The sequence below is a fragment of the Portunus trituberculatus genome, chromosome 37, assembly GCF_017591435.1.
Source record: "Portunus trituberculatus isolate SZX2019 chromosome 37, ASM1759143v1, whole genome shotgun sequence".
NCBI classification, from domain to species: Eukaryota; Metazoa; Arthropoda; class Malacostraca; order Decapoda; family Portunidae; genus Portunus; species Portunus trituberculatus.
The window spans coordinates 33,163,728-33,177,802 of record NC_059291.1 but is presented as its reverse complement, the minus strand read 5'-3'; the positions used below and the strand labels follow the sequence as shown (position 1 = coordinate 33,177,802).

Sequence of the window (14,075 nt, the reverse complement as noted above, 5' to 3'; positions counted from 1 at the left end):
GATAAAGATGTCAGTGAAGAGGAATCATGCAAAGAAAAAAGAAAAACTATGGAAAAGCAAATATAGATGATCTTAGGAAATTTTATGAAGAAAGACTGGGAAAAACCAAAGAACAAATGATGTTCAAGATAAATACAGTAAAAGTTTGTTAATTTATATATATATATATATATATATATATATATATATATATATATATATATATATATATATATATATATATAAGAGGGAGAACTACCAAGGGCAAAAAATTAAATATTAGAAAAAATAAGGCCCACTTGAATTGTAGTCTCAATAAAAGAATCAAAAGAATTAGTCAAAATTCAGGGACAAATGTCTCGACACCTCTCTTTAAATAAATTAAGTCGTAGGAAGATGGAAATATAGAAGCAGGCAGGGAGCTCCTGGGTTTACCAGTGAAAGGTATGAATGATTGAGAATACTGGTTATTTCTTGTATTAGAAGGTTGGACAAAATAGGGGTGAGAGGAAGTAGAAAGCCTTGTGCAGCGAGGGTGCAGGAGGAGGGGAGGCATGCAGTTAGCAAGATCAATAGAGCAATTAGCATGAAAATAGCAATAAAAGATAAAAAAAGGATGCAACATTTCAGTGGTGAGAAAGAGGCTAAAGACAGTCAGTCAGAGGAGGGGAGTTAATGAGATGAAAAGCTTTTGATTCCACCCTATCTAATAAAAATCTGACGTGCAAGAGACCTTGAGTGTGTTTGATTATTAGTTTTATTGGATTATCAGGATGAACACCTGAAAACACCACCATGCCAGGACCTCCTTATAAGTTTGGACAATTTTAACTCATGCATCCAATGATGTTTCTCATGTTGCTCATGTTTCTCTGGTGAGATATGTAGTAAATTGATTGGTGTTTTACATAATTTCTTTTACTAATGGATAGTTTTTAAGTTGTGACTTTTTCAAATTAAGCCTACCTCTCATCCCCAACAATCTTTGGGGACCTGTGGGAAATTAAGGCTTTTTGGATGAGGGAGCATTGAATTGACTAACATGTGTTGCAAAGAGCTTCGAAGTCAACAAAATATATAGAAAATCTCTGAAAACACATAAATTATACCTTTGACTGAGGTGGTGGCAACAACAGCAGCAGTGGTGGCTGCTGCTATGAGTGTTGCTGTGTTATTGGTGAGCAGTGTTGCCAACAATTTGCTACATTGATTTGTTTTGTGTAGTAGGCTTTATTTTTCTACCCTCTTATTTTTGTGTATAATTAGGTTAAAGTTAGGTTTGGTTACAGATCAGCTCATGACATTAGTTACAGAGAAAATTGACTGTAGCTTCTTACACAAATGACATTAAGCACATATCCACATGTGTGAATGTAGACACAACCTCTAACAAACATTCTTTAGTGAAGTTCAACCCTTTTGCACCAGAAATAGACTTAACATAGCTCCTGATAAATCAACAAGCACTCCTCCCAATGTATGGCCCACCATTCACAATAAACAAAAATGCAATTCTTCTCACACACACACACACACACACACACACACCCCTTAAGTACATTCAATACTTTCATGTCATTCAAATAAAACATTTACTTATAGAAATTTATTACTGTACTGCACTGTCTATTGTTATAGACTTAGTAGGTAGGGGAGCATGTGTAGCAGCATTTATATCATTCAGTGCAAGATGTGCAAGTGCAAAGAAAAAAAAAAGGACAAAGCATGAATGAAAATTAAATGACATTGAAACCAAAAAAATAAGACAGATACGATAGCAAAAAATGAAAATGTAAAGATAAGGAGAGAAGATAAAGGATACAAAATAGATGTACTAGTTGAAAAGTGCAAGGATAAACCAAAACTTTCCTATAGATTCATTAATGGAAAATTCAACTAGAAGAATTAGAAAGATTGAAGGATGGAAGTGAAACACAGGAAGACCCAAAAGACATGACTGAATTGCTAAACAAAAAATTCCAACAAGTTTTCACAAAATCATAATTTAAAGAACTAGAAGACAGAGATAAAAAAAAAAGCAAATATAGGAAATGATAGTAATTAATGCATCAAGTACACTAGAGGGTCCCTGCAGTCATAACCATGTGTGTAATTATTGACAAAAAGTTCTTAAGAATAGTTTTTACTGTTTTAAGATGACAGATAACATGGAAAGGAATAGGGAAAAACTAATACATATTATTTCATTATATACATTATTAGTTCAGGAGTGGTGGTGTAGTAAAGTTGTGGTGTTTCATCTCTTGTTGTTGTGGTGATGAGCGAGCTAATGAACTGATAGTTATTGTGCAAAGGAGGATATTTAGATAAAGTAATAAACAAGAGATTTGCCTATAATCAGCATCATGGTATATTCATATATATATATATATATATATATATATATATATATATATATATATATATATATATATATATTTATCATAGTAACATTATACCTTGTATTCCGACTGTAAATCACCGATTTCAAAGCGGACGGCGCATCCTATTCTAGAAATCATGGAAAAGGTTATAAATTAAGGAAGATCATGAAAAAAATAGTAATATTCTGTACATTTATTACAAGAAAGAGCATCTTCAAATATTTTATGGGAAATTTCATATAAAAAATAAGAATAATAAATTCAAATAACTTTTAAGCTATACAATTGATTTTTTTTCCAAAACTCTCCTGAATAACCTAGGAAATTACTTAGTACTTAATTATCCTTACAGTATATGAAAGAAAAACTGCTTCATTATGAAATTGAAAAAAAAAAAAAAAAAAAAAAAAGGTGAATTATAAAGGTTTAAGCTAGCAATTCTTAAATGTAAGATCCCATATATGTCTTCTATACTTAAGTTCATCAAATCAATCATTGTTCAAGGTTATAGGCTTTTTAACAAATCACAATGGTCCTGCCTGATATCCAGGTGCCTTCTGTGGCAAATTGTCAGATCACATAGAGGCCTTTTACCTTTATCAAACACACCTTGACTGTTCATTAAAATCACTGTTCAAGGCATTAGGCTTCCTCATTTATCATTATGGTGGTTGATATCCTTGTATTGTAACTTCCTTGACAAATTGTCAGAGACCCTAAACACTTTCACTCATGGCCATGATCTTGCCTGATCGCCTTGAACTGCCTGTGGGTTCTACTTGAACCCTCTCCCTCAGGCAGTAGAGGGCTGAAAGAATAAACACGGTCATAGTGCAATATTTACATTATTCTGATAAAAACTGAAGTGGTGATGCACATATGTACTGTGTGTATATGTGGTATTTTCCTACAAAACATCTGCTAGTATAAATGCCAAAATTAAATGTTAATCATGCGGGCAGCCATTTTGTGTGTTAAATTCACTTTCCGTCTACTGCTAATCTCTCGAGACCACCAGTTATCCCCATATGGAGCGAGCTCAGAGCTCATTGCACCATACAAGGCCAAGGAAACACCAGGTCTGTCTAAAAACCCATCCACCCAAGGTATCAATTACAAGGGGCGGAGCCTCTTTACCCTTATTTGTGACGTAGTGACAGTTGTAAAAGAAAATGGGGAAGGTACAGGGAAACTAAGAAAACGTATGACATTCACGCGCCTTGCCTCCTCCAAGAACAAGGTAGGCCTACCACCCTACCAAACCCTACTCACCACTGCTCCTGCCATCCACACTCCTTACCACCACTCACTCTCATTTCACAACATACAGCCGCCTGCAAACTTGGGCCCCAAATCCCCCTTCCGATACCTTTCAATGGAGAGGAGTGTTGTGTTATACCTTCTTCCATGGGTTCTTGATTACAGCAGATATCTTCACCCAAATGACCTATCCCTTGGAAGATGATATGGCACAGTACTCCTTCCCCGAAAGGTATAGGGAGGAAGGATTTGGAGCCAAGTTTGCAGGTGGCTGTACATGCGCCAAAGCTATTACGAGAATGGAAACATAATCCTTGCTGTATTTTTTATTACTACTTTTTTCCAACAGTATATTTTTTCTCAAAATATATGCTAAAATAGTTTTTTTCTCAAAATATCTAGGAGAGAGAGAGAGAGAGAGAGAGAGAGAGAGAGAGAGAGAGAGAGAGAGAGCTCTCACAGTTCTCCATACAACCCACTGTTCCTCTCCATCCTCACAACGATGGAATGTCACTTCACCTTTTTGTAAGCGTGTTTTATAAGAATTGTACTTGCAACCATAAACATAACATAATTTAGGCATTGTTCATGAACACACTGTACTACTACATAGTTGACAGTCGTGGCGCGAAACACCGTGTGTGACTCCACTGGCCAGGAGGGTGCTGGAGCCCGGTCAGGTGCAAGGGTCAGGACTCAGGTAGGAACTGACCTGCCTGACAGCAAGGAACCCTTGCTGCTAGCCCCTCTCAAAATGTCACGCGTGCGCTCACCCCTATAGTCCTCGAAATTTAAACTGAGGTTTCTGTATTGGCTTCTTGAGTCAGTCATGAAAGAACTTGCATAAATTCAGGGCTAAGAATTTTTATACATGTTTATACACAGAATATGAACATGTATGTAAGTACTTAGCTCAGTCTTTGCAACTTCCTCCAGGACTGACCCAAGAAGCCAAAACAGAAACCGCAGTTTAGATTTGGTGGACTATAGGTGGGAGGCGGGAGGTCCTAAGTGAGCAGACCTGGTGTTCCCTTGGCCTTGGCACCATAGTAGTGTGACGACACCAATTACAGTTTTTACGATTATTTACTAGGTAAATACTACATTGTTGCATAGATGTAGGCGGGAGTCAAACACAAATTTAATGTTCTGATATAAATTTTTGCAAGAATTTGCCAGAATAACACAAGAAAGGAGGCAAATACTTCTCAAAACTTTTCTAACGAGAGAACAAAAAGGATGCAGCATTAATAAACATGAATATAAAACTTACCATTGCATAGAGAAAATTGAGACGGCGCGGCGTGTGCTTGGTTTGACTGATGTTTTCAAACTGAGTGGGTGGATGACGGGTCCCCACCCGATGGCCGTTGCTTGCTACTCGCTTGTTAGGGCCTTTCAAGAAGTGTTGATTAATAGGAGAGCTTAGAAATATTAATAATAAAATAATAATGTGTGTGTGTGTGTGTGTCTCAACATGAAATGTGGTGCATAGACCTGAAATTTAAGTATGCTGACATTAACACACACACTAAAACTATAGTAAAACTAAAATGAAAAGTTAACATTCACTGTTTCTATAGGAGTACAACACTTAAGCTAACAGAAAATAACAAAAATAAGTCGGAAATAATGATTTGTCACTAAAAAGATCGATAAAGTGCGAGATTATTGTGCCGTCCGCTTTCAAAACAGAGCGCACGGATCTGACAGGAGTTGGAATACAAGGTATAATGTTACTAAGATATATATATATATATATATATATATATATATATATATATATATATATATATATATATATATATATACACACACATATATATATACAGGCAACCCCCGCTTAATGAAGGGGTTACGTTCCTGAAAAACCCTTCGTTAAACGAATTTTCTTTAAGCGAACCAATTATAACAAGTTTAGCCCCTGACTTGAGCTTCCACTGAGAGTAAACAAAGTGAGAGTGCATCACAGTACAGTAAAAGGTTTAATGAAAGTAAAAATTATGAAGTTAGACATTTAAACAGTTTTGATTTGTAATAAGGGAGAGAGAATGGACTTCACTAGATTTACCAAAACATAATCTCAAGACGTATGGAAATGAAATATAGGCTGCCAAGTTTCAAAATAGCCTTTGCACCATATGATATGTCACAGTTGCATGCTGTTAACCACTGGATGTGTTGTAGTTTACAAGTTAAGTCATGCCTACTGGATGAAAATCTGTCAGTAAGCACACCATTACGTACACACCATTGATGCGTATTTGTCAGTACAAATGCATGAACTTTAAAAGTAATGATTGAAGTTCCCAAAGCCTGAGATGTGGCTTGCACTGACATGCTCTCCAGCTTGACCTGTGGCTTGCAGTTTAATAATTAAAAGCCACAGATCAAATTGGAATAAAAATCTATTTAGTTAATATGATATCAAGAATTTATACTGAAAATTATTTTCCGAGTTTCACATTTTACTAAAAGGCATCCACAGCAAAAACATATAATGAAGAAAAGGGTTATGTCAGCCTATGTGTGTGCTACCAACACCAAAATGGTATAGGTTGCTTTGTGACTCAACTTGGTTGAATGTCAGTACACAGGCTACATGCACAGTGAAGCTCATCCTCATTTCTTTATGAAGTCAGAGAGAGGCCACTATTTTTACTAATGGAATCTTCCTCCCTCATTTTGTTCATTCCGGTGCTTACATAATGTTTTTTTTTTTTGTGGGTCAAGTTCAAATAATGTTTGTTAACCAATCTTAGAAGCAATTGATTGCATGGTCATCAAGCCATTCACTCCTCAGTAGATTGACTGGTATGGCAACTGGCAAGTTAATTTCTTCCTTTTGTAAAAAATTGCTACAGTCATCCAAGCACCTGATATCAATAGATAAGATATAAGACTATTACTATTAACATCCTTCTCAAAAGACAGTTTACTATTAGTGTTTAAAAGTTAATAACTGAATGTTGCTTATCATACCATAAAATCACTTTTGTAATTTCTGAGAGTACTGAACCTTTCTTCCAGTATAAGTAAAATCTTATCTTCAAAGGCTGTCAGCCTGCCAACAGCAGGTTTCCTGCCATGCACAAGAAAGACCTCATTGTTTCCTCAAATATATTTTCAAGAGAGTTATGGAAAAGATTGTTTTCTATACTAAACTTTTACGATATTATTTCTTTTCTGAATGTCTTTTGTAGTCATGTTTTAAAATACATGGATGCTATTCTTGGTCTTGTAGTGATTATGGTGTGGGTGGAAAAACTCTATAAGCAAACAGAAAATATTAAGAAAAAAAAAAAATATTATAGAGTTGTTCCCGTACTGAAAAAAAAAGAAAAAAAGATTGGGATACAAAATATATTACTATTCATTCTAGTATCGTATATTATGTTCAGACAAAATTTAATCAGTAAATATATAGGTTACAGCCATTTTTCTCTCTTTTTCCTCTCCTGAAAATCATCAGCAATAGTAATTCTGAACCATGACAGTTTGCCACATAAAATGAGGAAAATTTGATTAAACTGCATTGAATGTTGTTGAGATTTTTTAACTCAACCCTTAATCACATTCAGTCTACAAAATCTACACACTTCAAAGTGGCTTTTCTGGTAGGTCTTTTTGTGTAATATTGATTACCTTAACCACCATTCAGTAATGCCAGTTTGGTACACTAATAGGTTTAAAGATTTAATTCATGCATAATGATAAAAGAATATGAGAGAGAGAGAGAGAGAGAGAGAGAGAGAGAGAGAGAGAGAGAGAGTTTCAAACACATGCTTTAGATTACACTTGCTATGGCCTTATCCCTCAGCCAGTTACCTGTGCCACAAATTATCTGAGCAATATCTGTACCATCTGCATGTAAAGCGATCCAAAACCATTTTTTTTTTCCTTGTGTCCATTAGGTGTTGTTCCCTAATGCTAAGTTATGGTCTCCAGTCTTAATGTCATTCTTTGTCACTTTCTCTTGTTAAGAAACAACAAAAAGTGAGGTGCAGGCAAAGACTGGAATCAGAAAATTACTAGTTATTTCAAGGCAGCTATATGAAAGGGGAAAGGGGAAAAACACAAGGACCCATTGTGTGCACTGCAAAAACACTTACTAGTAAGGAGTTTGCTGACTGGACATTGCACCATTGTGGTCATTGCAGAAATCTTCCCTCAAGATGTTGCCTCATAACTTAGTTTCAAGCACTGGCAGCATTCCAAAGTCTTAAATGAATTTACCATAAAAATAGTTTTACTGACTTTATTGGCCTTTTATTATTTATTTTTTTTAATGTCCCAGTTCTCTCCAATTTAATGAAGTTGTCTCAGTGTTTATCTGTGCTGTTTACCTCACTCCTTTACAAAGGATCTTAATAAATGTAAGTATAGAGAAACTTTCATTAGCTAATCACATCAAAATTTGAAGGAGAGATATTTAAAGTTGTAAAACAACCTAATAAAATCTTTAAATGTTTATTAATTAAAAAGCTGCAGCATGGAATGACAGACAGTAAATCAATTTCATGAGGCAATTTATTGAAACAGTAAACAACAGATCTTGCATTTAGTTCTTATTTATGAGAAATGAAATTTAAGTATTAAATTAATGAGGATGATATGATGATAATGAATGAAAAATTAAAACTAAATTACAACCTGACTAATGAAGACTTTAAAGAATAATTTTTTCTGCCACTAAATATACTGATGGAATCTTCTCACCACATTTTTAGAATTAAAGGCAGAGATTGTGTGCAATTTGTATTTAATCACCACTGAATGTAAGATATTGAGAAATTAATTTTCTTCAGAATAAAAAATAAGTATCAATAAATATACAAGTAAAAATAAATAATTAAAACATTAAAATGTCTTTCTAACTAATAGTCACCTACAAAGTTAAGCCTGAGTCTGTCCTTAGGATCAAACATATGGCTGAAATGTTCCTGCCAAGACATATTCTACTCTCTCTTTACAGTCATTCAAGCATTTCTCACAGACAAGCTACATTGAGGGGAACAGAAGATCTATCTCACTATGAAGATTAAAGCAATTCTTTCCCTTACAAAAGAAGGGTTTGGTTCTAAATGATATAAATGGAAAACCTCATTGCACATCCTATAAGGAAAAATTACATCACTGATCAATGCAAGTATGTAAATTATTGTTACCAGTGAAGATTTCTATAGTGGTGGTCAGGTGTCGATATTTGACCCATTTCTCTGGTCAAACTTGGATCGGTTAGCCTTGATCATATAGATGAAATATGTGAGGCACTCCTTCTCCACTACTGGCACTGTCCGGAAGTGCTTCATGAGGATCTGGAAACATATCTCTTCATCAGTATCACATTACTTAATGGTTGTCACTCACAAGCATAAGAGATCACAATATTTCATAAAGCTTTTTCTGAACTTAACTACTCAAAACAAATGAAACTCATCTCCTTTCTTCCACATTTAAATTTCCAATACTGCCATTGTTACACCAGCAAATTAAATTCCATGACCTTCTCCCATCTTTCCATGCACACAATGAATTATAAACAACTTTACCTACAAAGAAATACTCACCATTCATCCATCTTTCAGCCACACAATAAACCCTTCACCTCTTTCTTTAGGTTTCATGCACTCAATAAATAGCCCACCTTTCTTCAAATTTCTTTAACAAATTTAACCAGCCATCACTTGTCTCACCTCTCATGCACATTTTTACATCTTAAGCATGAGATTTAGAACTTTAACTACTTACATCCACTAGCTGAGCCTTATTCAGCCCTGGCCTTGTTGGTATCTTGTAGTGTCGTTTGTATCTCCTCAATGTGTTCACCTGTCAATGATGTAATTGGTCACAAATGATACTAAGAATCTCTTAGCTAATTATATGTGAGAGAGAGAGAGAGAGAGAGAGAGAGAGAGAGAGAGAGAGAGAAATAATTTACATTTCTGTTGCCACATTAATGCTGTTTAAATTGAAGTTATTAAATAAGAGAATGCAAAATACAAATGAATAAAAAATGGCTATTTTCATAAGTCTACACTTGCTCTCTCTCTCTCTCTCTCTCTCTCTTCACACACTCACACACACACCATATCTCTTTTCCCACTTGTAAATCATGGTTTCAATATACTCTCATCACCATCACCTTTCCAGCATAACTTTGTAATTTCTTGCTTTCACTATCTTCAGCATCTAAGTGATCCACACTATCATCTTTTAGATTCAGACAACTAATTTCCAGTGGATTCGACTCAGGCCACAATATACCCCAAATGTAATTATTTTTACTTTAAAACTCACTTCAACTACGTTATCTCATCATACAGCTCAATCCTGCCATCCCCCCCCTCTCTCTCTCCTTATACTTGCAAATGATGATATTATTCAATTGTTCCATATGAACTATGAAAACTCTGCAGTTAAGACTACTGCAAGGATATTGATGGTAGTACTCATTATTCACCTGTAAATTATAAAGCTCCACTTCTGGATGGTCTCCATCAAAGTCTCCAAAGTCTTCTTCTGAATCTCTTCTTTTACGTTTGACTCGCACACTCTGGATGACACCCTTGTGATACTCGCAGATGTAATTATGGCTGGACTGCTGTTAAGAAGTTAATTGTTTTACTAAATGCAAAATGAAGACAGATTAATATGAAAATTTCAAACTAGACTTAATTGACAAAAGATAATCTATCTGAAGATGCTCTGCAAAAACATCAACGCTGTCATAATTTCATTTAATATCTTTTCTTTTAACTTACAGGAATTCATAACCTTTGAGTCTTAAAAACATGACTGAAATAAAATATTTGTTTCTTCAAATGTCTTTCTCTGATACAGACCAGGTTTGATTTCTGGCTCATCTTTCCCTTTGGAATGCCTCCTGATAAAGATTATTGTTCACAACATGCTTATCCCAATTAATGTTTTAAAACCTGTTCAATAAGAAGTATAAATTACCTTGAAATACTAGAATGATGATTATTGACTCAAACTCAAAATTAACTCATTTGAGATTTCCCAAATAATGTTGCCAGTAAGACCAAACACATTAAGGCATATTAACAGATCAATGTAAACATCTAGAAATTCTGTAGCTACACAAAGTTCCTAATGTATCTATCGCTTATAACACACCTGCACTAACAAACATGTAAAAACTAATTGCAGAAATGCACATATAGTTATTAGATATTTATCTATTAACTAATCTTAATTCACATGTGAGCAACAAGAAGATTATTGAGCTCGAGATGTCTCCAATTACTGACAGCAGTGTCCATGTGCAGTCGAAGCTTCCTTTGCGCAACAGTTTTCTGTATCCTCTTGTTGTAGGCAGCATTCCCTGCCAACTGGGTGCAGCGTTCACCTGCATCAACCAAACAGCACACTTGATCATGCTGTGATCCTGAATCCTCTTCTGTGCTCAAGCCGTTCATCTTCGCTCAGCCACTCAGCTACAAATGGAATGCAGACATCTTAGCTTCTCTCTTGTAAGGAATAAATAACAAGTTACACTCTGATTTGGGTGTTGGTGGTGTAGTAACTGTTAGAACCTATCTGGAGTCAAGCCTTGCCTGAATCCAAGACCAAATGTAAAGCATTCTTCAACATGATGAACTACAGCTCTACTGACATTTATTAATACTTCTATCTGCAGCAGTATTATCAGTATTCTCAATGATAGATTTCATTTCTACATGGGAGGTAAACCATTGCATCTCAAAGTAGCTTTAAAAATTGGATTATTGCATGCAGTTTTCCTATATCCTGGTTCTAACTACCATCACACTACCTTATGATGTTTCATTTCTTTCTTTTTCCATCTAAATCTGACACAGGTACTGCCTACCAATGAAACTAATTAAGAAGATTCATCCAGTAGCTAATCTAAATATTTCCCATTTCCAAATCTACTGTATAGTATTTAGATGTGCCGTTATTTTTCTATTCCTAAATTTTCACTGTCCATTCCTTAAAAACTTTTGTCATTGTTAAGAATTAACAAGGTATAACATATGAGGCAATCCAGGGAGTCATAAATGCTTCCTCTCATTACAGAACATGATGACACTTGTATTTGATGTAAAGCCACATGTTCAATACTTTCTGCATCATTCACTCTTACAATAGCTCCTGAATCAAGGCATCACTTCATTACCTACTCCAGGGCAGTCCAACTCATGGCCAGCAGGCTGGCACTTGTATGAGACAGCACCAAATCTGTCCAATCCAGTACTTGTGTGAGACTGCACCTTATCTAAGTCACATTCGTCCATCACTGATGCATAACTTTTTTTTTCCCTATTATTACTTAGGTGGGAATTGGTTGCAATGTCAAATATGTCCACACGTTAATAATCTTGCGGTAACATTTCCAATAGGTTAATGATGACATACAAGTTTTGATTCTAACATCATAGTTTAGTTTACATATTGCTTTGAACATCTCAGGCCAACATGTCTAAAACAAGACTCTAAACTAAAATAATGGAATCAAAACTTGTAGGTATGTCATCACTAACCTATTGAACATGTTACCGTAAGATCCAAGCGTGGATATATTTGACATTACAACCAATTTCCACCAAAGTTATTCTACACGAGTATCAGTTTAACAATAGACAAATTGTAACCATTTCCGTTTTCAGATCCCATTAGTTAGGTAGATCCTTTTCAATCACCGTAATGACACCAGCATCACCCAGGCACCCACACCGTGCCCGGATGCCACCTACCCTAGCTCTTAAATAATAACTACTTCATCTTTCCTGAGACATATCGATCAACTTTCTGCAAACTGTTGATTTACATGAAGGAAAAAAAAAAAAACGGAGTAAATTCTGGTCAATCGGAGTTAAGGAGCAGTGTGGCCCGTCGAGGATCAGCACACAACGAGAAGCAACGCAATCAACACTATTTCATTACGTCCCACAACGTAATCCAGCCATTCTAAGGTGACGGGAAACAAGCAGCCACTATTACTATCAGCCTCCTTACGTGTATCCTAGGTGTTGACACGTCTCACCTCACCTGTTTCATCTGCACACCAGAGTGAGGGCCATGTGGACGGAAGAGTCAGGATTAGGAAATGTGTGGATGAAAAACCCTAGTCAAGAAGGGACACGCACTCACACACAGACCGAACCCTGGGACAGCTTCCTCCACTTTGAGCTTTCCCTTTCAAGTTTGTTTAGTTCCAATAATGCTAATGCCAGAATCATATTTCTTCTAATTTCAAGAATATCTTATGAATATACATCGCACATTTAAAATTGTTGCTAATGAAGCGGTCATTTCCTCTTGGTTTCTTGATTTATGTGGGACAATAGCTGTCTAGTATGTTTTGTAAAGACCGTCACTGTCATCAGCTGCCGGTTCATTATTACTTTCAGCAAATTATTTATGATTTCTTCATCTCTTACTAGTGTGAATTCACAGCATATGAAATCTGCCAACTCCGATAAACGCAATAAAGAATAACACCGTAGTTAGAAAAGCACAGACAAATCATTCGTCAACAAATGCCAATTTTTAAAGACGCAAACATTTTAGTTCACCAAATAAGCACTTAGAACCAAATTATGATTGGCGTATTTTTCGAGGCAGGAAGGCTTGGTATTGGCGGGAGTGCGCGGGAAACACAAATATAGACCAATCACCGCCTCCAATCTCCCTCCTATGCTTTCTCTATGGAAGACGCCGCCGACCACAGCTATAGGACGCTACACATTGCGCCCTTCACAAGTAAGCCAATATCTCACCATCTACCTTGTTAATCCCGCATTGCACCTTAGATTAAAATTACTGAGGGGTGGAGCCATCCTGAGGACAGGTGACTCAGGTGTTATTCCATTTGCAGTGGCGAGGAAAATGAGATATGAACAAGCGTCCTCCTTCAAGCCCTTGCAATGGCAGCATCAAAACATTAGGAGCTTGAGTGGACAAATAGTGTTCCTTGCTATTCTGAGGCTCACTGGTGGTTTCTGTCCCGTGTAGAGTTCAGGCACGTGCACAAATGTGAGTATGGCTTCAGGGAAGGTTAGCATTCCATTCTGGATAAGATAACGCTACAATTCGTCATGGAGAAGTGATGGGGATTTGGCGCGCAACTTTGTTCGTATCTTTGATCTGCGACTTCATATATTGGAGTTCTTTATCTCGTTTCAGTATTACGTTTATGAAGAGCGTTTTCCATCACTAGGTTTTGTTGAGGCGATAGATTTTTTTCATATTGGCGAATATTGTGTCTTGAGAACTGGTTGTTTTGTGGCATTTTATCGTGTTCTCGCTCCTGGGAACTCCTCATGTCAACTTCACACCAATAGAGTGGCCAGCGTTTTCATGCTTTAGTTCATCGTCTCGACCAAAATTCTTCACAGTTCCTCAACCGACAGGTAAGGAGAAGATTTTTCTTTTTTATGCTTCGTTCACTTCAGAGAACGGAAG

The 14,075-nt window shown here is 36.1% G+C and overlaps 2 protein-coding genes across 11 annotated transcripts in view; one reads left to right on the top strand and one right to left on the bottom strand.

Moving 5' to 3' along the window:
• Positions 1 to 2,437: 2,437 nt before the first annotated feature.
• LOC123513961 (histone deacetylase complex subunit SAP30 homolog) lies at positions 2,438 to 12,817 on the bottom strand. 8 transcript variants are annotated; one of them, XR_006677483.1, is made up of 8 exons: positions 12,660 to 12,813; positions 10,898 to 11,083; positions 10,087 to 10,227; positions 9,375 to 9,452; positions 8,792 to 8,941; positions 7,736 to 7,844; positions 4,897 to 5,018; positions 2,438 to 3,171 (listed from the first exon to the last, which is right to left on the bottom strand). XR_006677483.1 is itself a non-coding variant. In XM_045271459.1 (6 exons), the coding sequence occupies exons 2-5, from the start codon at positions 11,063 to 11,065 to the stop codon at positions 8,816 to 8,818; spliced, it is 513 nt and encodes a 170-aa protein (XP_045127394.1). In that variant the 5' UTR covers positions 11,066 to 11,083; positions 12,660 to 12,813; the 3' UTR covers positions 7,665 to 7,844; positions 8,792 to 8,815. The 8 variants fall into 8 exon arrangements, 6 of the variants coding, with proteins under 6 accessions (XP_045127394.1, XP_045127395.1, XP_045127397.1 ...); XR_006677484.1 differs by having other exon boundaries at positions 2,443 to 3,171; positions 10,087 to 10,224; XM_045271459.1 differs by lacking the exons at positions 2,438 to 3,171; positions 4,897 to 5,018 and having other exon boundaries at positions 7,665 to 7,844.
• A 402-nt stretch (positions 12,818 to 13,219) lies between these two features.
• Positions 13,220 to 14,075, top strand: part of LOC123513960 (high mobility group protein DSP1-like) — an 11,581-nt gene continuing 10,725 nt past the window's right edge. The window contains exon 1 of one of the 3 annotated variants that reach the window (XM_045271454.1): positions 13,220 to 13,373. The gene's annotated coding sequence lies outside the window, so the exon portion shown is untranslated. Of the gene's footprint in view, positions 13,374 to 13,628; positions 13,647 to 14,004; positions 14,024 to 14,075 lie in introns of those variants that run through there. The other 2 variants (XM_045271456.1, XM_045271455.1) reach the window with 2 other exon arrangements.